Source organism: Ammodytes marinus (assembly GCF_949987685.1).
Source record: "Ammodytes marinus genome assembly, chromosome: 19".
In the NCBI taxonomy this organism is placed as follows: domain Eukaryota; kingdom Metazoa; phylum Chordata; class Actinopteri; order Uranoscopiformes; family Ammodytidae; genus Ammodytes; species Ammodytes marinus.
In genome coordinates, this window is record NC_137223.1 from 15572155 (window position 1) to 15597958 (window position 25804).

The window sequence follows — 25804 nt, forward strand, 5'->3', positions numbered from 1 at the left end:
CCCTATTTCCAGCCCCTCCTTTGCTCCCATTGGTGTTCGTCCTCTGTTGACAACAGGTTGGGGCTGAAACGCGGCTCCTCATTGGTTCGTCGTGCAGGCAAAACAAACTACCCTACTCTGTATTCTGCTGCATCCCGATCCCAACACCCAAAGGTTTACGCATTGTTGTTGAGAATAAATGTCAAGGGACGCACGGCCGAATAGCAGCGGCGATAATTGGCACAATTGGATTAAACACAGGAACACCACCCATGCACACCACCTGCCAACCATAATGTAAATATACTTCGGCGGTGAAATGGGCCTCTGGTGCCATCTGCTGGTATGGAGACAGCAGCCTAAACAAACACTTCACTGTTTGCGATCAATTATCAGAGGAAATTATAATTATTAGTCATAATTGTTATGATGTGACAATTCAATTGGAAAATCGATCATTAGGCTACTGTGTGTGGAAATGAAGCAACAACTCTAAAAACAAGTAGCCTAATGATCGATTTTCCAATTGAATTGTCACAAGTAGCCTAATTTTATAAATAATACATAATCAAAAATCAATTTACACAGAAAACTATTCATAATTTATCTTAATAATCCTATCAAATTGCAAACTTCGGGGACTTGATTTATATTGATTGTCTTTCTGCAGTTGCAGCAAAATGGCAGCAGAGAGCGCTAAAGATCCACCCACCCACTATACTGTTTAACTCACTGGTGAAGACATCCCCTGTCGTGTTCGTATTGCTTGGAGACGTGTCACATGGGGACATAAGGAGTGTTAAGAGTATTGTGTGAAGGGCTTTTGATTATTTGAATCATAAATTCTTTTTTTTAAATCACTTAAACAAAGATATCCAGTTATACATTGACTAAAGGGCACAACAGGAGAAACCAGTGGCCAAATAATAAGGAAAATGTAAACATCCTGTTGACATTTGTCTTCAAAAAACAACAAAAAACCTTCCTCCACTTTTCCACCAAAATCACACCTCTGCTTTGTTTCCCTGGTTGACAAACTCTCTGCTCTTGAATCATTTCCTTTCTTTATGGCCAGCTCCGGATGCGGCTGCTGTTGTGGACAGGTTTGATTTGAATGGCAAATGACCCTTCATGCAAACACAGCGATTAATGTGGATGAAGAGAAGCAGCCGCAGCAGTAGCACAGGGTCACGTTGGGCGGTCTCAGGTCAGGACGTGGGTCTTGTTCTTATAGGTAAAATACATATAGCCTACTATGAGCCGCATCGATTCCTTGACTGCAGCCTACTGTATATAGATAGATCTATAGATGGGTGGGTGAGTAGTTGCTCTAAAATCCCAGAATTCACAGAAATCACACATGGGAGTTCACAGAGTACACACTTCTTTTTTTTTTTCAAAGGAACAATCCAAATAAATACACAAGTCAGCAAAACCAGAACAATATGACACCCGACCTGCTAACAAAGAACTGTTAAAGTGCACATTGGGAAGCGAAAGCAATAGCCAAGATGGTTGGATTTAAAGGTATAGTTTGACATTTTGGGATGTATAAGCTTATCTGCTTTCCTTTTCAAATGAAGCCACAGCCAGCTTTGCTTAGTTTGGGCATAAAAACAGGCGTAAACAGCTTGCCTGGCTTTGTCCAAAGTAGAAAAAAAAAAAACTAAATAGCTGACCCACAAATCTAATCGAACAATTCCTCGTTATATTTTGTTTAAGTTGAACTAGCCAGATGCTAACTGCAGCTTCATTTTTAGCACACGCATTCAGGAGAACGGTATCAATCTTCTTATCTAACGTGTGTCAAAAAAAACATTCAAAATTAGCACTTTTTTCCCAATGATGTCAAACTACTTCTCTTCAGAAGGCACTGCATGGCAATATAATCTGTCTCTTTCTCCATCTACTGTCACTGCAAACATAAACTGAAAACCATCTTTGTTTTTTAAATATATGGCAGGGTTACATTATGCATATTATTATCTAAACATCATCTGTCTTTTCTATAGCCACATTCAGTGGTTTGGATATGTCCACAACGTCAGCCACTTGTTCCACAGTTCTACTCTCATTCATACTGCAACACATGCTTGAGGACAAAGCAACATAACAGCCCAAAATTCAAAATGTCACAGTCTCCTATTGTTACCTAAAATAAACACAATACGCTATAAATAAAAAAATTAAAACAGAACAGAGTGAAGTAGAAATTAAGCCCGCACTTTAAGATGACAATAAACATGCACCCGCGTAAGACTAAGCACAGCAACTGACAGTTAAGACTAGGAGAAAGTTCGATCATAATATTTAAAAGTACGAACATGATGACTGACTTGGCTTTGTAATGTCAAGGCACTGTATAGCTTAAATAAGATTGTTCATGGCTGTAAGTGTTCCACAGGGTTTGAATACACTAAAATAATGTTACAACAACAAAAAAACTACATCAAAGATAATATTAACTCTTACTGTACATTGTGATCAAACGCGACAAAGTGTTAGAACGGTGAATCAAGTGTTCGGCCAGGGAAGTGCTATGGCTGCAAGTATGTTACACATGAAACAATGTCTGCCATAACACACAGAAACTACTGTGAATGTGTGTGATGATCAGGCTCGTCATATTTGAAAGTTATCGCCAGATTATTGTGGCACAAACATGGCTGCCACTGAAAAGCATCGACCAACCTAAAGTATTTAGATTCTGACTACAGCTCTGAGATGGGAAACAACTAAAAGACTAGTTTTGTTTTTCACGGTTAACACACACCTTAAAATGATGTTTTCAAAAATCTAAACACACTCAACTGTAAAATCTCTAACAGTGGCAATGTGATTAAGTGCAGAATGCTTCTTCTTCTTTTTTTTTTTTAAAGAATTGGGCAATGCGCTGAAGCTGTGGTCAAACCGAGAGAGAAAAAAGCAATACAATTGAGTTCAGATATGCTGAGGAAGAGATACAATTTCAATGATTGAATAGAGATACACCTACAGTAAGTTAAGATGGACTCTAACCTTTATACAAATTGGTATCCCTGTTTATAAGCCGTGAGTGAGCTGGGGTGTGATGTGATCCAATCAAAGGCATATCATATCATGTAAAATATGGAATTACTTTTTAAAGAGAAAAGTAGATCGTTACAGTGTCTACTTTCTGAAAAAAATATCTATTTCTACACATAGCTGTCTTTCAATTAAGATTATGGCAATATTTTTATTATAAACAAATTATCAAATTGATCTTACAATCCCTCTGTGTAACCAATGCCTGATATATTTCTTATTCTCCTATGCCCTAGACTAGAGCTTCTCGATTTCATTACAGTTACAGTAACATATAATCACTAGTGCAGAAGATGTGTATTAATCCGCCACTGAAAATAGCTCCCAAAAAAATAATAATGTGGCTGACAGGCTGGGAATATATTGAAAGACATACACATAATGTTTTGGTGTGGTCTTTTTAGGGGATTTGTTTACGATACTGTATAGATTTGTGTTAGGCAATTCACATTTTTTACATTCAATTGGGGGAAGTTCTTTAGTAAAAACGTTGTCTTGAAAGTAGAAAGCATGTAAAACTAGACTACACTTTTTTCACAGCGGATATATCAACATTTCATAGCAGAAAACCTGTGACCAATAACATTAATGATAGTGTGCGATCTGGCTCACAGGACGGGCTTACTGGGACACTTATTTAACTTAATTAAAATTAAAATGTCTGCTGGGCAAAAAGGCGTGTTACAGCCTGCGCCTGGGGGTATATATGGATCACATTAAAAGGACAATGAATAGGGAAAAGCAATGTCCTAAATCCACTGGGTATGAATAGAAAGGTTGCGTGAATCATGAATACATTCGGCCACGCATTGTTACGGAATGATGAGGTTTCCATCTTGGGGACAAACGCCTGTGAATGAACCCTCCAGGAAGTCCAAAGTGTTCCCCAGAGAAAGGGAAGAATGAATGGAAGTGGCTGTGGTGTTTTTCCAAATGTTAACTTGGGATTTTAAAAAAAAACACGTCTTCAAGTCTCAGAGTTCAACATGGATGTAATGATGTCCAACAAACTATCAAGTCCAGAAAGGTAACCGTCTTCTCGGTTACCCTCTACCCATAATGCTCGGTGGTTCAGTTCTTCCCCATCGGGAAGAGGCGTGGTTTTCCCGAAGTCGATCATCCAGACTTTGGCGCGTCCCTTGCTGTCGTGAACGAATAACAAGGAGCTGCCGATCACCTGCAGAAAGATAGGATGATGATGAATAAGAAAAACAAGAAATAACGACCACAATTTTTTCACTTTTATCATAACTCAATAGGAGTTAGTTTGGGGCTCGCAAAAAAAAACGTGAACTTACTTCCTGTTTTGTTGCACTGACTTCGTACAGTAATGACTGTTGGTGTGTGTGTGTGTGTGTGTGTGTGTGTGTGTGTGTGTGTGTGTGTGTGTGTGTGTGTGTGTGTGTGTGTTTGAATATTTGTGTGCATGCGTCTGTGTCAGTGTGTGAAACAGAATGTGTGGTCAGTGCTGTTGCTGTCCATTTTCCATGACGATACCAACCTGCTACTACATCTGTGTCTAGTTTGAATAAAACGCCTAACCGTTTTTAGACATAATTTCTTTGTACATGAATGTTTTACAGATGACACACAAGATCAGTTGTATGGGAATTATGTATGTCTTGGCACCACAGCTTCTAGTATCTACTGGACAACGTGTGTCTTTACCTCGTGGGTTTTGAAGAATGGGGAGCTCTCCAGAGTGTCATTGATTTCCTTCAGCCTGCTCAGATACATGTTCTGGAAAAAAAGACACAGACACATATACAAACGTTCATACAAACTTCCATGTTTTGTCCATCCGAGTGTAACATACAACAAACATGGCTGTATGAAATGAAATGCCAGTCCTGATGTATTTCAATTTAAAATGAATAGAAACACTCAAATGCATACACACAAACTGTATGCAGTCAAATACTAAGAGTGTGCATGTGTGTGTGTGTGTGTGTGTGTATATAAAGAGGCCCAGGGAGTTCCCAAGGACTTCCCCTTTCTTTTGACCCCCGGAGGTCACATTTTGAATGTGTGTGTGTGTGTGTGTGTGTGTGTGTGTGTGTGTGTGTGTGTGTGTGTGTGTGTGTGTTTTCTCATGGGGTAGTTTAAAATAGCACAGAACGGCTCAATATAAAAGTCCATTCCTTATCTTTTTTTTCCCTGTCCCACACAGTGGTCAAGGCTATTGACACACACACAAAAACAGACAAAAACACACACACACACACACACACACACACACACACACACACACACACACACACACACACACACACACGGTTAACTACCAACACACTCACCAGTATGTCCTTATTTCCTTTGACAAAGTCATGGAAGGCTGCGGTAACTTGCTCTCTCGTCCTGGTTTTCTTAAAGTCTCTGTTCACCGTCCCGTCCTCCTTCTAGAGAGGAGAGGAGAGAACATTATATTAGAGATCATAAGGTTGTAAATACATGTTCTCAACTACTACGCTTCTTGCAGAAATAGGAAGGAAGGAGCGTAGCAAACGGCAGGAGGGGGGGAGGAAAAAGGGCAGAGGAGAGGATGGGCAAGAAAAAGGCACAACAAACAATGAGGGGAGGAACGGAAGGAGGGAGGAAAGATATATTTAGAGATTTGGCCTTGAAGCTGGAAAAGGTCTTTGGATCTTTTTCACTGTCACTAGAGCCATATACAGAATAAACTCTCAAACTTGACGTCTCAGTGGCCATTTGACACATTTTGATAGAGCAGCATACAATTATTTTCATTATTAATGAATCTAGTGGTTATTTTTTTAAGTTTGGTTGATAAATGGGAGGGGGGGGGGCTTCTCCCCTTATGGCGTCATATGGGGAGGGAAATCTGGACAAGAGAAAAATTATATATTTTTTTTTCTTACTTTGGGAATCTCTAGTCACACCGGGGGCCCATATTAATGTTGAATAAACGTGAAAACTTGCATTTTGCATAATCGGTGACATTTAATATCTGAAATGTGTGTACACTAGTAGAACGAGCATCAGGATCTAATACCAGCAGTGTTGGCTTACCAGTTGGGTGGTTTCGGAGAATAATAAATTAGCTTTTCTTCTTCAGCTGGCTGCCAGGCAACAAGGCACTATTTGGAGCCAAAACTATTTTTCCCTTTATGGTTCAGGTCTGAGTACAGCTTGGGCTCCCACTCTTTCTCTTTCTCTATTTCTATTTCTCTCTCTCTCACACATACACACCGACACACACACACACACACACACACACACACACACACACACACACACACACACACACACACACACACACACACACACACACACACACACACACACACACACACACACACACACACACACACACACAAACAGTTTCTGGGGATAGCCCTCAATGTCATGGCAACAGACCACCAGGAGGCCGTGAATGTCCATATATAGCCACAACCCTCAAATAAAGACAGCTGAGACAGAGAGATTTATGTGTGTGTGTGTGTGTGTGTGTGTGTGTGTGTGTGTGTGTGTGTGTGCGTATGTGTGTGTGTGTGTGTGCGTGTGTGTGCACGCGTACAATGTCACTGCCAGATGCGGAGGCTTGCGGAGCTGCCAGGGACAGGCCTCATGTATGACAAAGGGACTCATGCACAAACATATACTTCAGAGGAAGTTTCTGTTCAAAACAGGAAGTGAGATCATGCCTTTAAAGGACACTCACAGACGCAAACAGAATCCTGGAAAAGAAAGAAAGGCAATGGAAGGGAAGGCAAAGCACACACACACACACCAACACCTCTCTCTTTGTGAGGCCTACCTTGACTCCCTCTATCCTAAATCCCAGTGTGGCTGTTGAGCTTATGGTCTCCCTCCACTGCATATATCGGGGTTTGGTCACCACTTTCAGCTCCAGTTCTTCTGGCGTAGGCGCCCCGGGGTCCACCTCCACCATTTTCTGATACATGTCGGCTCTCGGAGAGGGCTTCTTACGAGCCTTGGTCAGCTCTTCCTCAAGGTAGGTCCTGAAGTGTGAAAAAGAAGGGGGAAAAAAACAGTTGGTGGGTGGTGAAGACGACTTAAGGGCGCACTCACACTAGGCAAGTTTGCCTGTTCCGTGCTGCAGGAAGATTCAGCACGATTCTCCCCCTCCCCACTCCCCTCGCTGGCCCGTGGTCACACTGCTCGTGGCCTGGGCACACAATTTGCATCACTACCACATTAGAGCAACGAGAATCCTTAAGCTATTGTTTTTTTAAATGTAGCCTTGACGTAATAGGTTGCGGTGGACAGTCTCATATTTGTGCAGCACGCTGTTTATTATTAATATAACGGCCCGTCATCAGACCATACGTACTGGATGGTTTTATACACATCGATCGCTCCCATCAAGTCAGAACTTTTTGTATGGGCAGAGATCGTTTTTTTAAGTGTCTTTATAAAGTTTATTGTTAAACCTTAGTGTAGGATACTGTTTCCTTATCACCGGGCCACAGAGTCCTGCTGTGTTGTTTTGGGTTCGTCTCCACCGCCATGCGTAAAAGCAGTATTATGACAGCTGACGGGAGGAAAAAGAAAAAAATCATCTGACGAACGTGAGTAAACACGAAAACCTTTTTGCTTTGCTTTCTGCGCTCACCTATTTAGCTCTCTCCCTCTTTTATTAGCCCACACCTAGGCCTACACACACGTTAATTCTCACACATTTTATGTAGCTACAAGTCCAAGTGGTGGGCAATTCTGGTGCCGACTAGTAAGGCAGCGGACGTTAACGGACTATGCATCCTTAATAAATTCACGTCAGGAACGCCGCCTGTGCGCTTGCTTGTGCGCGTGTCATCTCATTAGCATCTGTACTTTGGCCACGGCACACCTCTCCCAAGTGTGCCGTGGCCAAGGGGCTGTTCCCTGCTGGAATACGGATGGCGTGGTCACACTAGCCAAACGTTCTAGACTTTAGTATGCAAATGAGCTCGGGCACGGCCCGGGGCCGCGGCCCTAGTGTGAGTGGCCCCTTAGAAAGAACAAAGGGTGGGTGAAGGTGTGAAGATCTCTCTCTTCAGACAGCTGCTCGCATTTCAATCCAGATATTTATTTTGCTTCCAGTATTGCCTGTTAAAGGATCAATTCAAATGTTGTTTAAAAGTTTAAATATACCTTACTCTGTACCTCTTGACAGATTAAAGAAACACAGACATGTTCTTCATTTGTTGTGAAAGTCTGTGGAAAATGACAGTGAAGTAGACGGACGTGAATCTACTATGGTTAAACTAGTAGTAGTAAAGTGGCTCTATGCAGATACCATCCACCCTTGCTGTCTATACATGCGAGGTGTCTTCTCACCTCACTCCTATCTTACAGTCCATCACACACGGGAAGTCGAACTCGGCCAGCAGGTCCTCCATCTGGTTGTACTTCTGGCCGTCCTTCTCCACGTCTCCGTGGTAACCGGGGACATAGGGCCGCAGCACGTCCTTCATCAGGAGGGACAGACAGCGCTGCTCACAGTCACAGTGTTTCTAAAAGGATTTCAAACAACAAGCTAAAGTCATTCCTGGGATACACCAATACCGCATTCATTACATTTGAATTATGTTTCAAAAGAAACAACACAGACAGAGTGACTGGTGTTGACAGAGACGCTTACTTTCAATATACGGCCGTTGGCTCCTGCTTTGAAGCTCCCTGTAAAAGGACACACCATTTTTAAGACAACTTTTTCTATTTTCTCAATCGACGTTTGGGATTTTTTTTTCGATTATTTATTGTCAGTAGAGCAGTTGGACACAACCTTAAAGGTGCCCCGAGGAACTTTTAGTTTTTGTTCATTCTTGCACCCCCTTTGGACACAAGCGGTAGTGTTTATACTACGCCAGATGTAGTTCCTGGGTGAGTGTACCCATGACAAAGGCATTATTAATAACGATATAAAAATAGAATCCTTTGCACTGATGGTTTCGTTTGCTGTTACGTGCAATGTATGATCATCAAAGGAAAAAATAGACTGTTTCAGAAATATTTAAAAGTTCCTCGTAGCACCTTTAAGTTATACGTATCAAGCATGTAGTTTGTGTGTCCTCATACCTGCATGCCCAGCCAGTTGTATCCAGGGATATTTCTTCTTGAAGGACATGACGAATGGTGACCAGTGGACCATGTTCTTAATCTTCTTCCAAGACTTGTGCTGCAAACATAGACACAAATACAACAGAAAGGGATAATCTTTCGGAATGAGACTTCACCAACGATGAGATTTTGAACAAAGAAATAAAGAATTTTTAAATTGACTTGTTCCAATCATTCACCAACCCTAAACTTGTTTATACCCAACGTTGCAAAGTGCTTCAGAAACAATTTCAAGAAATATAGAGAAAAGAAAAGAACAGCAGACAATAAATGCAAAAATCTGCAAAAAAAATAATAATAATAAATAAAAATATTATATTTATATCAATAGGCTAATGATAAAACAGACATTTCCAAAGACTCTAGAGATCTAAAATCCCAGAGGAAAGAAAAACCCCACAATCTCCCTTTGTTTTGAGCCAGTTATGCAAGACAACAAGCAAACCCTGATCTGAGGACCAGAGATTCCTGCTGGTGTTGTATGTATGGAGTACATCTGTAATGTAGGGAGGTGCCTGAAAGTGTATATAATCATCTCCATCTAGGTTGGGGACACAATGGTCCTGAGTTTTGCAACGTTACTTAACTAATGCAAACCGGAGCAAACCAAGCCATTTACATGTGTCTACAGACTCAGTACCAAAAGTTTAAGTTAAGGCCAATCAAGCACTTTTTTCTATGCTTAATGGCCATAAGCAAAAATATGCATGCGCACGTACGCACGGACACGCACACACAGGGTGGGGGAGTTGTTTTCAATCTCGCTCTGCCAACTTCTCACTCACTTTGGCTACTTTTCGAAACACAAACTCCGAAGGATTGAGCTGGGGTTTCCCCTGGTAACACACACACACACACACACACAGACACACACACACACACACACACAGATTTCTCCAAAGGCTCTCCCCGTCCCTGGCAAGGACACATTGAGCTGCGGGACTCCTGCCACACACACACACACACACACACACACACATAAGCGAGCTCATTCACAAACCCAGACATATGCCGTCTTTGAGACACACTCAGAAAATTGTTTTCAACATCAACAGCTTTTATCTTAGTTACCCATATGAACTTTATTTTCTGCAAATGTTATTATGTGCTAATTTTGCTGCACAATGCGACACCTCATTGAAGCTACAGTCAATCACACATTCGAAGAAAAAAAATGTTTTATTCGTACAGCATTACATCAGAGGGAAACCCTCCAGATGTCTTGTTCCGTGGGTTTAAACAATGCTTGACTGTGAAACAATGCTACCAGTCGATGCGGCCGCACAAAAACAAAAACAAACAAAGTAACAAAGACTTCATACAGCTATCCTAATACATTTGAATACAAAACAATTATGATTACGTATATACAATATTTCATTCTGAAATGTCTCATCCTACACAGGTGTAAAAGATCTGTTTTCTTCCTGCCAAAAGTATGACCTCACACACAGAAGATTTCCTCGGGCAAATACCAGGAGAAATAATATTATGTCTGGAAATAGCCAGGGAAAGAAAGATGGAGGAGAAGAGATGAGAGGAGAGAGGAAGAGATAAGATGGAAGAGGACCATAGAAGGAGATATATAACCCATGTCACACATAATCTCTATGTGATGAAAATTCATCAGCTGACAGCTTGACTATCTATGGTGAGATGCAAGCGCCCACACGCAAGCACATACACACACTTTTTCATCTTTGACCCTCTCTCTCTCTCTGACAGAGTGAAGAGTCACATGAGGGTTTTTTCTCTTCACAACTGAAGGAGAAATAGAGAGAGAGAGAGAGAGAGAGAGAGAGAGAGAGAGAGAGAGAGAGAGAGAGAGAGAGAGAGGAAAACAAATCTCCCCCCTACAAAAAGTTAAACACACACGTGCAAAGATCACAACTCAAAGATGGGTCAGTTGAAAAGGGTCTCAAAGAGAGGGAGGTTTTCAGCCAGTGATAACATTAGGATAATAGCATTCTCCCTTTTGAAAATGCTAAATAATGTGAATTTAAATGTGCTATTAAAAACCAGTGGAATCTCTGTGTGTCAATGTGTAGGTATGACTAGAAACATATGCATTGTCAGCTTGTCAGTAGATCCACATTGTGACTCAGCGGACAGATTTACATGACTGTTACTGGCTTCCAATTATAAGAATTACTGTCCTCTTCTAGAATTTGCCTTTTTAGACCATCCGTGAGGCACAAACAAGTTAAAACCAATGGTATTCCCCTTCTCATTTTTTCCACCATCTTTAGCCAGTTAGCAAGAGAGCACGAGTATCAGGCTACAGCTTGGTAAGTGGCCAGGGTCTGCACTTTCTCTGTCAACTCAGACTGTCCTACATCAACCGCGTTGCCATCTTGGTGTGTGTGTGTGTGTGTGTGAGTTGTGCTGTGGAGGGCGATCTGGACTATCTCAAGTGTGAGAAATAACAGACGTCGTCAAAGTGTGAAGATTTTGGAGCTAGAGACACTAAAATTCAATCAGAGGAGGAGAGGAGGAGTTTTGTTTTTGTCCAATGGAAAAAAAATAGAAAAGACTACAAGTATTAGCAGCATTAAAATTGCTCAATAAAAGCTGTCACACATTACTCAACAGGGACTAAATCAAGGTTCTAAAAAAGCGTTCTGTGACAGCAAATGCAAGACTGAAGTTAAAGTACCTGAAGGTGGCTGGTGCGGAGGTGGATGATGGTAATGACACAGATGGCTCCAACTGACACAACAACACTCCACACTGAATACAGCCATGTAGACCACATCATGGCCCACAGTGGAACACTATCTAAGACTGTAGATCTGTCCAGCTCTCCTGCAACAACACCCAAACCCTGTCCACCTCTGTGCTTTTTAAAACAAGCACCCGGCCTTGGGCAAGCCTTTTCCATAAGGTTAGCATGCAGTGCTTGACAATTGTGGGTTAATTTGATTGGCAAAACAGTGGACAAACAATCTGGACATGCAAATATGTGCGCAGGTCACAACATTTGAAAGACACAGACTGAGCTAAGTGTGAACGTTTGTGTGTGTGTGTGTGTGTGTGTGTGTGTGTGTGTGTGTGTGTGTGTGTGTGTGTGTGTGTGTGTGTGTGTGTGTGTGTGTGTGTGTGTGTGTGTGTGTGTGTGTGTGTGTGTGTGTGTGAAGTGCTGGAAAAAAGGTAGAGGCTTTTCGAAGGAAGCCAACTGAACTTGCAAGTCCACACATGTTTTCTTATAATTATACATTTCTGTGAAAGTAAGTATACGTGTAAACCTGTGTGTGTGTGTGTGTGTGTGTGTGTGTGTGTGTATGTGTGTGTGTGTGTGTGAATGTTTGACTTGAGAATAGGTCTCTGTTTGTGTGTAACACACAAAGATTGTGAGTTACAACACAAGCTAAAATATACTAAAGGAAACATCCTAACAGTAGTTCCCACACACTGTAGGGAGCTCATGAAGCTTCCATGTGGCACCTTTAGCCCGTAGCTCAGAGCCGAAGGGTGCAAAAATCTCTTTATATAGCTTAAACATTATTCATGCACATCTTTTTTTATCTATTATCTATTTTTTATTTAGTTCAGGTTTATTAAACAGGGACAATGCAAACTTATAAAAACACTTTATTTTTTCATTTGCACATATGGAGCTTGTGAAAACGTAACTTAACGGCTGGCAGATGCCAATCTCCTTTTGTGATTATGTGAAACTAATATTTCAATGAATGTGTCTAAATGTGTGACACGGAGATAAGAAATGCTCATGGAAAGTCGAGTTTTCAAACGTGTTAAAGAAGACATGCCCTAACAGACTCACTTGCAGTTGACGATTTTTTTTAAAAATATTGTTGTACAAATTATTTCAAGGATACACAAAAGGTTTGAGCATAATGGCACACTTTTTTTTTAAATAGAACATCTGAGTACAGATTCAAAGCAGGAAACCATGTGTAAAAAGTACAGAAGTTTGACCCTGCCTTCGCGGCTGAATGCGGCTCGCCAATGAGAGCATAACATATCAAATATCCAAACAGAAATCAAGATTTACAACCGAGTAAATTCAAACAAACACAATACCGTCAGTGACTGTGTTTGAGTTTTTTTTCCATACCACTGAAGTAGATCCACCAGGAAACATGTTGAAACTTAACCTCCTCAGCTTCATGGAGTTTGTTATGAGTGTTTAATGGACAAACAGACAGACAGACAGACAGACAGACAGACAGACAGACAGACAGACAGACAGACAGACAGACAGACAGACAGACAGACAGACAGACAGACAGACAGACACATGACCTATTATTCTGGCATGTTTGTTATGGAATGTCTTTTCTTCTTTGTTACAGTGGTGTTTTGAAATGATAAAAACGTTGCCTTTCTATTTAAGGAGCAAAGCTGTACATGCACCTGAAAACGGTCTATGACTCAAGATGTTTGAATTGGCAAAAGTCTGCACTCTCTCTCTCTCTCTCTCTCTCTCTCTCTCTCGCTTTGCTTTAAACTTCCCTCAGAGTCAGCGGCCTCTCTTGTCTCTCTATCATCTTTTTCTGGCTCATTGCTCTCCGGCGGTCTCCCGGACTCTCCTATCTCTATCCCCAGACCAGCTGGATGACAGAGAGCAGGAAAAACACTAGTTTCCATTGAGAGAGGGAGGGAGGGAGAGAGAGAGGGAGAGAGAGAGGAAATGGTAAGAGAAGGAACTTCTTGCAGACAGGAAGTGGGGGGGGGGGGTTGCCGCTTGCCTCACCGACAGTATTTTCCATATCCGCCGCTGACTACAAACAAAAGAGAGAAAAGAAAAAAAAAAGACCTTGCCCTCTGTAATCAACAGAAAGGGCTCAGAGGAAAAAAGAAGCACATAGGCACAAAGAGTTTCAATTGGCTCCATGATTACAGTATTTTTCTATTAAATGAGCACGTTTTATTTATTTAACAATGTTAAAGCATTACATTAGCATACGAGAAGTGACCTACGCAATTGTGCAATTATCACAAGTAAACTTCAAAAGGGTGTTGCCCCAAGCGATGTGTGGAAATTCAAATAGGTTTTTTTTACCCCCATGAGAACTTAGACAGGGCAACCCGATACAACTCATTTGAATGCAGGAATTAGGAGGAGATCAGTGGTGAGAATGGTTAATAAAATTATTATTAATTTTTTTAAATAGGGGCAAAGGGTGACTCTGGGTTACAAATGTGTAGTGTGAAAAAGCAAAGGGATACACTGACTGATGCATGCTGATGATTTCAACGGAGGAGAACTGAGGAAACAACAAGCCTTATATCGCTCACCACAAGGTCCCCGTGCAGAATCAAATATTGCAACTGTCTGAGTCTGCACAGTTTAGACTGCAAGGAACACACACAGACAAACACACATTTAACTTTAGGGTGTGATGCAGGCTAAACAACTTGCAGTGAGTGGACGCTTATTAAAGTGTGTGATAAATCTATTAGCAACCAAAGCCTGGCAGGTGGAAAGATAGCTTTGCAAAACCAACATACTGTATGTCTATTAAGGTGATACAAAGGGAGGGGTAGGTTAAGGCTTAGGTGGGTTGTGATGTGGCTGTTCAGTTATGTTATCACTGAAACATGAATACCAAATTGAGGTCAGCATGGAACATTAAAGGGCACATCTGACTTCAGATCTATTTTCAACTCTGAAACACACTACATTAAACACATACACAAAATGTATTTTAATTAAACAAACAAAATTGATTTAGTGAGTTTATTCACTTTATCACTTACTAGTAGAACAACCTATAAAAGCACAATCATGTTTAAATGCAGCAGTCAAATCATCATGTGAAACAACACAAAAATTAACCAAAAAGGCCTAAACTATTTTTGTTTATATAGCCATATATATACTAGTGTGTAAATATACACACACACACACACATCCCTTATGCACAAACACTAGCATTCACGTATCAAATCCGGCAGGGTTTCCCCGGAGTGTCTCTGACAACTCTGAAACTATGTGAAACCACACTGCACTTCTTCATTCAGTGGGTCCAATACTAGACACTCTCTCAACCGAAATGTCAGCTTCAATAGCTGCAGGCCGTCCTGACCTCCATGGCCGGGACATTCAACCTGCATAGCCAGCACTATCACCGGCAACCTCACACAGAAACACTAAATAAAGAATTGACTGGTGTTTCCCCTCATCTCACAGCAAACCAAGCAGGCACACACACACACACACACAGACACACACACACACACACACACACACACACACACACACACACACTCACACAGACACACACAAAAAGGAGTTTGACACACACCCATTAACTTACAGACTCTTGTCACTTACAAACACACAGGCATGAGCACGCACAGACAAACTAACACACACACACACACACACAGCTGTGAGAGGGAAACTTGGTTTGACGTCACATGGTTACTATGCAACCGGCCGCCGTGGTAGAGAAGATTTTCCACTTCAGCACAAACACAGTGTGTGTGTGTGTGTTGATATTTTGTGCCGACCCACTTGAGTTACAGTTCAGGACACAAAAATATTTTTTTGTCCAATGCAGTGCACCACAAAACCTCTTTCTTTCAGTATGGGAGTTGAGGTTGGCTGTGAACAAAGTGGAGTTGCAGATTCATGTTTGGGTCTCCAAGCGACCACTTTTCAAAGGATCATATAAAAGGGATGTGAGCCAGTGTGACATAAGTTACAGTGGGTTTGTGAGAGGAAAAAGTGTCTGTGCGTACACAGTGTTGCGTTGCTCTGCGTAGTGCAACTAGCAATCGTAGTAGTGTGGTTGTGTACAGAGGGTGTGTCAGTGTTAGCATATGTGACTGTGTGTTGTACGTCGTAGGGAGTGTTGTCAGTCCAAAATACACATCTGTTAGTGTAATGATTGCATCGCATACACTACAGGTGTATTGAAATGTGTCCAAAACTGTGATGCGTCCCGGGGCTTCCCTTATAGTACGCACTGCATGAATAACAACACACCTTCTGCATAATTTAAAGTGAGACATTTATGAGTCCTGGACTGGTCCACTGTTGTTCTACTGTCCACTGACTTTGGACTCTTTCATCAATCTTTTGAGGAGACAGGAACCTGGAACTCGCATTTGTGCCTGATAAGTCAGTTAAAAGAATGAATTGATAAGGATATTAACTCATGAAATGTGGGGATTCAATTTCGTTAGCAAGTGCACTTTCATAAAAATCAAGCACGATGATTGGCTGAAGATGCGTCCAACTACTTTTAAATCCTTTGATACTTCTTCTTTCTTATGGTTTTCCTCAACTCATTTAAGGACATCATCTTCAATGCTAAAAGTCTAGCTGTTTTGATAATGTCAATGCATTGATTGGTTGTGTTGTAGTCCATTATGTTCAAATAAATAACATCATTGCCAGAACCTGGATATCTTAATATTTTCTAGAGTTTTCCATTTTCACTGACGCTATGAGGTGTCATCTGTAGCAGTTTAGCTGTAATCTTCTCTGCCAGGTGTGGACCTGATCCTTGAAGATAAATTACAAGGAAAAGCAAATAAATGGGTGTCACCTTTTCAAACACATAACTCTGCTGCTGCTGCTGCTGGCACGTTCTTATCTTTCCATTCGCTGGAAAGACACAGATGCCAATCTATTGCAGGTGCCCTTTTTGCTGCCAATTCTAGAACTGGGAAAACACTCACTGGCAGCCCATTTGTGCCTTCTTCTAACCTTGGAGAGTTGCCCCAACATAATCAAAAGATGAAGCAGATTGTGTCTATATATGGCTCTGTTCAGATTCCAGCGAAGCGTGTACACTGTTACACAGTTGAGTTTATACAAAATAAATGAAACGGTCAGGCTTACTTGGGTGAGTAATATGAAGGAGCAATAATTAATTAAAATGACAGTGGAGGGTGAATTCGGTCGTCAGGGTCAAAAAATGAATCCATAATACAAAATATAAACCTGTGTTCTGTTTGCAGAGAGCGCTGGCCTCCTTCTTTCTCATTCTTCAGTGAGGATGCAGGAAATTGTCTTCTCCTTGCACATGTATTTTCCCCATCTTCCTCGGTGTGTATATAGTAGTATTACAGAAACACTTATACAACTGGTTATTACCCGGGCCGGTACACAGCAATGAATTACCTCGAGAAGAGGAGATATGTTTCCCAGTTTAAGACAACATGGCTGATATACCGTAAATATTGTACAACGTTCCCTCTCCTTCTCTCTATCTTTTGTGTCTTTCTGTCAGCCGTTCACTCTGTTCTTCTGCCTTTTTGTTGTCTCTCAGTATAACTCCTCTTCTCTCTCTCTCTCTCTCTCTCCATCTCCTCTTTCCTACATACCTCCCACACAGACTTTATGTGTACCTACCTGCATGTTTGCCTCTTGCACACATAAAGTCAGGTTGCCTTAAAACTACAGATCAGGAACTGTGACAGGCTACAGACCAGAACATGAATCACGCTCGTGTTTGACATGTGTGTTCTACAATGGGGGGAAGGAGAGGGGGGGGGAATTCAGATTTATACAAGCAATTATATTCTTTAGTCAGCTCTTAAAGCCAGCGGGAGCTTCTGTCTCTTTCTTTTTGTGAGGAGAAACCACACAAAAATGACTGGAAATATGCAAAGAGTAATACAAACCCTATTCAAATCCATCAGCCAAATTCATTTAAACAAATAGTTTGTGTAAAGCATGTCAACCGGAGAAGCTGGGGTATTGGTTTAAGTGATTATAATTAATTATGCAAAAGCATATACACTGCATCCGTCACACACGAACTGGAGTCTCATGAATCTTGCACTGTAATAGGATCGTAATGGTTTAATTTTTTTTCTCATACTTACACAGCCGATATGGAAAATTAGGTCTCTCCAAAATATGTATGGAAATATGCAGAGTATTCAAATGTTTGCATGGTCAAATGTCTTGTACAATCACAGGGTGGACAGTGCTTAGTTACAGCTCATACATACTTAAATTTCTCCTAAAGCCATAAAACCAAAAAGTGTCAAGAAGACCTTAAAAAAATTACACATTTTGGACTTGCAAATTGTTTAGCAAACACTGGTAAAAATCCGTTATACTAGCTTCATCAAATCGTGTTTCGAAACAGAAGTGAAAGATGGCCTTGTGAACTTATCCTGGCTTACAAATAAAAACGCATCCACCCACACACACACACACACACACACACACACACACACACACACACACACAAACAAACAGGCCTCAGCCTCCGCTCTGAATGGCGTCCAAAAACGGGCAATGCCTAAGTGTGTGTGTCCGGCAAATTCTATTGCTTTCCCATTTTCTATCACTTGTGCTCTCTAACACTCACACACATACACACACATACACATACACACCCTCGCATTACTACCCACACACAAAAAAAAACACCCACACACACAGGTTGGGGCACAGAGCTAGCTTTGTTATTGTGAATGTCAACCATTACTCAAGCAGAGAGCTCTGGCCAGTTTGACACAGGAGCGCCCAGCAACCCGCACTGGCACATTCAAACCCACAGCAAACACACACACACACACACACACAGAAACACACACACAGAAACACACACACACACCTACACACACCTACACACACACACACACACACACACACACACACACACACACACACACACACACACACACACACACACACACACACACACACACACACACACACACACACACACACACACACACACACACACACATTCTGAGACAGCAGATTCGTTAGCAGAGACCCAAGTCAAGACAAACTCTTTGTAGTTCTGGCAAGATAACTTTAAAAATCACCAGCTGTGCGTGAGCTAAGTTTTAAGTTTTGATACATTACCTTTGTCAAACTCATCCGATTATCTAAAATGATCAAAAATATCAAGGTTTCCAGAACTTAAAATGTAAGCACTTCTGAAAAATTTGCAAAATCCTCAATTATCCCTTGACTATCCGTCTGCAGTTGGCCTGATCAAGAATCACTGGGAGCAGGGGCGCCCTTAGCTCAGTTGGTAGGGCGTCCCCCCCATGGGCCTTGGCCAGCATCTGACCCGGGTTCGATTCCAGCCCGCGGCCGTTCTCTGCATGTCACTCCCCTGTCTCCTCTCTGCCCCATTTCAACTCTGTCTCAACACTATCAATACAGCATCAACAAAATATCTTAAAAAAAAAAGAATCACTAGGAGCCCACTCACACTGTCTCTAATCACCTGCCATAGACACTCACTCACCATTACGGTAACAAACAGACTTCACAAACTTGACTCGATATGTGACATTACGTGACACACATCTTTCAGTGATCTCTGCACATTGCCCGTTCTTTATACCAAGGCAAATCCCTCTTATGTTAAAACTTGGCACTATACCCGAGTCTGATTCTATAGCGATACCAGGAGGGGGGACTGCAGTTTCCAAAAGTTCACTGCTATTTAAAACTACAACTACAAGGCTCACAAACACACGCACGCACGCACGCACGCACGCACGCACGCACGCACGCACACACGCACGCACACACACACACACACACACACACACATAGTTGCAGACACACTCTCCAATGGCTCTTACTTACCGCTTTCTGTTTAGAAGTGAGGAGCGCAGGGTCGAGGAGCTGCTCCCCTTTCTCCGGATCGCTCGAAACATCGTCCTCCGACTCTTCCCATGACGAGGAGAAGCCAGCCGAGGAGGCGGAGGAAGAGGACAGCTTTCTGAGGGAGCGGTTGGAGGAGTTGTGCCCAGGGACGGGGCTTGAACTGGGGCTGAGGTTGCAGCACAGTCCCTGGTCTGAGTCGGGGCCTTCGGAAGTCTCCAAACCATGTTCAGTTATTATGACTGCAGGGATGGAGGGAGCGTGGTTTGATGTGTGTATGTCGGCGATGTCCAGCAAACAAGGGGGGTCATCACTGCTTTGTGCCAGAGGTAAAGGAGGGGATTCTGGGTAAACCTCACGTGACCTGTTTGCCTCTGTCGTCTGGAGCAGCAAGTCAACACACAACCGGTCCTCTTTCTCACCTCTGGCTTCTCTCTCTGTCCATTCTCTTTTTTCCTCTCCCAGCATTTGTTTTTTCTCTACATCTCCTCCGTCTTTTTCTCCCTCTTTTTTCCATCCCTCTGTAGTTACATCCAGGTTTAATGTCTCGAGGGAACCCTGGACAACAAACGGTCCGTCTAAACAGGGAGTTTGTATTGTTGTTTCTGAATGGGGGCCATTTTGACCAATCAGTGTTTTGTTCTCTGTGTTTGTTTTAGTAGCACCGCTGTCCTTTTCACCTTCATCCCATAGTCCTTCGCTCTTTTCTCCATCCTTATTTTCTTCGCCCCTTCCTCTTCCATTTTGGACAACAGGGGGAACTTTACTCTCCTGCATTGGGCATTCAAGAGCTGCGTTTGTTTGGATGGGAACAGAAGGGGTCTGGCCAGTCGATCGTCTCGGAGACCGGGGGCTGCGCTGGAGCTCACTGTTGAGCACCTGTGCACGTATTCCAGAAATGTGAGCCTCAAAAATGCCCACTTTCCCCCTGACCTGAAAGACACAGAGAAGAAACAAAAAGGGTCCAAATGCAGTTTGGTTTCTTTGGTCTAACTGTAGAATTGTTTCGCTTTGATGTATTTTTTTCACACTTGGTTTTTTAGGCTGCTTATCATTTCACAGGTGCACCAGCATCAGCGAACCGATCATCATAAATACTAGCATAACAAAGAAAAATGAAAAAGGAAGAGTCTCGACTCAAGTTTTTTTCCCCGTGTTTGGCATTGAACAAAGTGTCTTGAATAAATGTAGCGTTGGCAAGCTACAAATTCAATGTGTGACTGTCTCCAGTTTCTGAGAACAAATGTAGGTTGGAACCAAGAAAAACATGTCCAAATATGAAACTAAAATGAGACGAATAAACTGTGCTTATGTAAGCTCCTAACTAAATTAAACAACATTGTAATAGACTAAACTGTGGTGATTATCAAATTTAAATTCCAAATCATTTGTATTGATTCTTAACCTGAGAATCACATTATAATTACATCTTAAGTTCATGTACAAACAGTCCAAGGCAAGTAAACACATGGGTCACATGTGGCATTGTTCATACTTCACCAAAACATCGAAAATGTAGTTAATCGTCTGAATAGACAATAGACATTGCTCTATATCCCATTCCTCTATAAAGGACAAACAAACAGACAGACAGAAGGGTCGATGTAGCAACAGAGGAAGACGGAGATGAGAGTTCGACCGACAAAGTAGAGTAAAGTGGCACTTGTAAAGAAAAATCACCTCAACGTTCTGCAGCTCTCTGTGTATCTGCAGCAGCTGTGCCTGACGTCTCCTGTCCTCTCGTTTCTCTCCTCCTGCCGTCTCTCCTCCTCCTCCTCCCTCTTCCTGACCCTCTCCTTCCCCTCTCTCCTCCCCGCCGGGGGAGCTCAGTCGGCGGACGCGCTGGCCCACATTGACGCCCAGGAGCTCCGGGCTCCGCGGGGACGGGGAGCGAGCGCGACGGCCGGGCCCAGGGGAGAGCGCGCACGGAGGGGGGAAGACGAAGGCTCGACCCAGGGTTCCAGGGCTGGTCTATAGGGAGCAAACAAGCAAGACGAGATTAGGGGGCCACTCACAATAGAATGACTCACTTATATATCAACTGATGTTATAACCAGCTGAGAGACAACGACAACTACCAGTACAAACTACAGTAGGGTTTTTTTTTTCATATACTTCAGCTTTTTTCTACCGTGGCCACTGTAGCCACAAGAGGAAATTGCAGCATAACGGTAAATGCTGGAAAATGGCTAAACTTTTGTACTTGTAGACTAGAGTTGTGTCAGTGGCACGACAATCTATTTCTGAAGTTATGCTAATATTAGCCACAATACGCTACTGGTCATAACAGATCAAATAAGGCAACATTTATATATTGCTTATTCAGTTTCAAGTTGACATTTGTGAGAGAATATTTGTGCTGTTTCTATTTTAAAAAGTGGCATTTTAAAGGGCACCTCATGTTAGTGTGATTATGTAGAATATGAATCGATCAAACAATGATTCATGCGTAGGTTGTCTTTTAATGGTTCTTTTTGTATGTCCTGTCAACAGAACAATTGCAAACCGAATAAATTGAAGTATCGTTTTGTATTGTTTGCGTTTCAGTCGATGGTACACCTATAATGAAGAATAGGGCTCTCACATTAGGGCTGGTTGGGCTGTAGAGACCTCCACCCAGTAACTGACAGTAGGTGCTCCGATCTGGAACCGGCAGCACAGGGCGACCCACTGGACTGCTTCTAGCTGCAGAGGTGGTACTGGAAGAGCCTGGCTGGGTGTGAAACTGATTACTGCTGTGGAGAGGGGAGAGGGGGTTAGTTTGTGTGTGTTACATTTTGTTGCCTCTTTACAGAAAAAAAATATAATTCTATATGTTAAAAAACTTAAATAATGTTAGCATCACTTAATGCCTCGTTTCCACCGAGTAGAGCGGGTCGGGTCGGAGCGGCTCAGAGCGGGACAGTTCACTTTTAAGAATCTCTGTGGTGTTTCCACCGCCAACCCTACCCTTACATTTAGGGCGGGGTTTAGGCTGGACTGCGATAGCTGCCGCCAGAATATGGGTCAAACTATCAGGCTGTGGAACAACTGTGGTCAAGCCAGCGGTCTCTCGTTTATGCTTGGTCAATCCTTCTTTATTTATTCCCCCCGTGTTGTTGTGAGCGTAAACGCACAGAGACGGCTCGGTGCAACTGATAGAGACAGTGAGCGAACAACGCTGGCTGCGGCAGCTACGTGACATTGTAGCAGTGGGACACAGTGTAGCCAACTGATTCATTTAATGACGAGGAAAAACACCACACAATAAACAGTGCTGCGCTCACATTTTCGCCAAAACACAAGACTCTCTTTACTCTTGCCGAGGTGACTACGCACGGCGGAAATGATTCTTTCGACCAATAAACGGACAGCATGTGTAGCTCCGCCTTTTCGGCACCCTTTCAGGCGGCTGGTACCCCAACGGAGGAGTACCGAAATTAGGAGCGGTTTAGAGCGGTTAGGTGCGCTTATATCCGTACCCTACCCAACTTTTGGCAAATGTAAAGCCAAAATACCCGGACCGAACCGCTCCAACCCGACCCGCTCTACTCGGTGGAAACGAGGCATAATGTGATGCATGAATGTAGTATATATATTGTCTAGACAGGGCTGTACAGTGCGACAGTTTTGATCGCATTTGCTACTGAAATTGATCACGTGCGAAGATGAATACAATTCCACTCGCACGAGTGCGACAGCTTGCTAATGAGCAGATGCTGTCCGTCAGAGACACAGAGGAGTGCTGCACAACACTGCTTAGAGGGTTCTACATTAACACTCTCCAAATTCGGGTAAATGTAGTCTTAGGCAAGTAAGTTATTGAGTCCACCCTCCACTTTGGCTGGTGAAAGATGTGTGCTCGGGACCCGTGCTTGAGCGGCGATTCTAGCGTCTAATATACTTCACCAACGGTAATAACCGGAAGGAGATGGCACGCAGTTAGCGCGTGTGCAAACAGAACATTTCCTGTGCGCCTTCACATTAAAAGCCTGTTACTAGCCAAACGTGAGTTGACTTTTATTTTGAAGCCGGTAAGAACAAGAAGTTAGCGCTTCACAGCCCTGCAGTGCGCTAGCTTGAAAATCAACTGCTTCAGCTGCAGAGAGCAGTCAACAGTAGTCTTTTTAAACAAAGTTTGAAATAACTGATAAGCCACTGAAGAACTACTCCCAACACATTCACAACAACCTATTTAACTTATTCCAAATTTTAACAATATGTATACTTATTTATTTAATAGGCTATGTTTAATGTTTTAAAGTTTGGTTTTAATTAACAAGAAGGACATTTACCAAAATGTTTTATTATTATGAATATAATAATGATATGTATATACAGAAAATATATAGATATTAGTTTTATGGGGAGAAATAATTCTGAATCAGCAAAAAATTACAATTGGCAGGTTAGATTTTTTTGTCTAAATTGCAATCAGTGCACCCCTATTAATTTTTCTACAATTATTACTGCACACACTAGGATATGATATTAATTGAGAATTTCAAATGAGACCAAGATGACAGGCTAAAAGGTAATTAGAGCGAAATGCATGGGTTAAGGTTATGCAAGTTTTCGATCATACTTTGTGTGCTACTAAATTAATTTTTGTGCTACTGATTTTTTTTTGCTTGCTAGCACCAGTTCTACCACCTAAAAAAAATAAGCGTACAGCCCTGCTGTCTAGACATTAGGACTGAAAAGTCATGAAAAATTTGTAATCTGATTACAACAAACCTATCATTACCGTACATTATACATTCTTAGTGTGTAGCTCTGACAGCTGGGATTGCAGATGAGAGGGGACAGGCAAATTGCTATATATGATTGGACAATTGATTTCATCAACATGTTGTGCAACAGCATTGCTTAATACATTTTCCCGTGCTGTTTAGAAGTAAAAAGTATTCTTACCAGTCCAGTCTAACAAGCTTCTCAGCTGCAAAACGTGTTCAAAATATGCATTTCCTCTACAAAAATATTTTCGTTAAACTGCAAGTAAATGACCTGTTCATGACTCCCAGGCCGTTCAGGTTCAGGGTAGACGCTGCCATCCCTGTGGCCTGGCCAGGGGCGTAGAGAGCTGGTTACACATCTGACAATGTCCCCCCGAAGTAGCAGGGAGGTCAAGAGAACGCCTTTCAGTGGTTCGTCTGCATTCAGCTCCTCACTGCAGGGAAAATCTGCAACAACCGAGACTGAGAATGAGCGAGAAAAAAAAGATAAGCAGAAGTTCATTTTACTGTATCAAACAAATAATCAAAGATTATGAATCACAATGAGAGAGGACAAGTTGAAATAAAAGCCTTCCTTTTTAATATACTGTATATATAAAAGAGGGACGGATACTGGGAGTTCAATTTTCCATTCCTGGAAAGTCATCCGCAACTGCGTCATGGACAGAGAAGATTATTCATGTAGTCTCTTTGTTAACCCCAAAATAAAAGATATCAGTTTGTGCTGGGATTAAAACTAAATGATTGGCACAATAACATAGGGGAGGGACAGAGAGATAATATTGTGAGATCATTAACGGACCTGTTCCACAAACTGGAAATAATTAGTATGACGTTTGCCTTTTCAAAGACTATCAAATATTATTTTTCTTTAAGTCTTTAAACACTGCTTAAGAGTTTAACTGTGTGAACCGTTTAGCGCTTCATTGCTCCACCCATCTCATCTTTGTTCTATAGCAACAGCAACAGAATGGCCAGAGTTTCAGCCCTGACCAAACAAACTCAAAAATAAAATAACTTTAAAGTCACATTCTTTCAGGGAGAACATGAAGGCCGCACATGATGAAGGGAAAGAGAAGTGTAGAGGTAGAGAGAGAATCCTCATCCACTGACTTGTGCTGAGTTGACAAAAAAAAATTATCTATAGAAAGAAAGCGGAGAAGGAAAGGTAGTGGGGTGGGGAAAAAGACCAAGCAACAGTTTAACTACGGAATCTCCTCCTGTCTGCAGTGACGCAGAGAGAGATGTGTACGTAACACCCAGAGACACTGAAGGAGCACTTCTCTTCTTTCTTCAAATATATCAAGTTTTGTTTCAAGACATTGTCATTCATTATCAGGCCAAACAGGGGACTGATTTGCTGTTTTTTTTATGTTCAAATATTTTCTTTTTGCAT

The 25804-nt window shown here is 42.0% G+C and overlaps 1 protein-coding gene across 3 annotated transcripts in view; it reads right to left on the reverse strand.

Annotated features, from left to right (window-relative positions):
• Nucleotides 1-1350: 1350 nt before the first annotated feature.
• The window catches only part of LOC307266012 (inositol-trisphosphate 3-kinase B-like), a 28010-nt gene continuing 3556 nt past the window's right edge, over nucleotides 1351-25804 (reverse strand). The window contains exons 2-12 of one of the 3 annotated variants that reach the window (XM_080047892.1): nucleotides 24680-24855; nucleotides 22278-22428; nucleotides 21374-21664; nucleotides 19676-20626; nucleotides 9088-9187; nucleotides 8651-8688; nucleotides 8347-8522; nucleotides 6824-7028; nucleotides 5343-5444; nucleotides 4714-4785; nucleotides 1351-4222 (exon numbers count right to left, since the gene is read on the reverse strand). In XM_080047892.1, coding sequence (XP_079904018.1) covers nucleotides 4013-4222; nucleotides 4714-4785; nucleotides 5343-5444; nucleotides 6824-7028; nucleotides 8347-8522; nucleotides 8651-8688; nucleotides 9088-9187; nucleotides 19676-20626; nucleotides 21374-21664; nucleotides 22278-22428; nucleotides 24680-24726 — 2343 coding nt within the window. In that variant the 5' untranslated portion in view covers nucleotides 24727-24855 and the 3' untranslated portion in view covers nucleotides 1351-4012. Of the gene's footprint in view, nucleotides 4223-4713; nucleotides 4786-5342; nucleotides 5445-6823; nucleotides 7029-8346; nucleotides 8523-8650; nucleotides 8689-9087; nucleotides 9188-19675; nucleotides 20627-21373; nucleotides 21665-22277; nucleotides 22429-24679; nucleotides 24871-25804 lie in introns of all 3 variants that reach the window. The other 2 variants (XM_080047893.1, XM_080047891.1) reach the window with 2 other exon arrangements.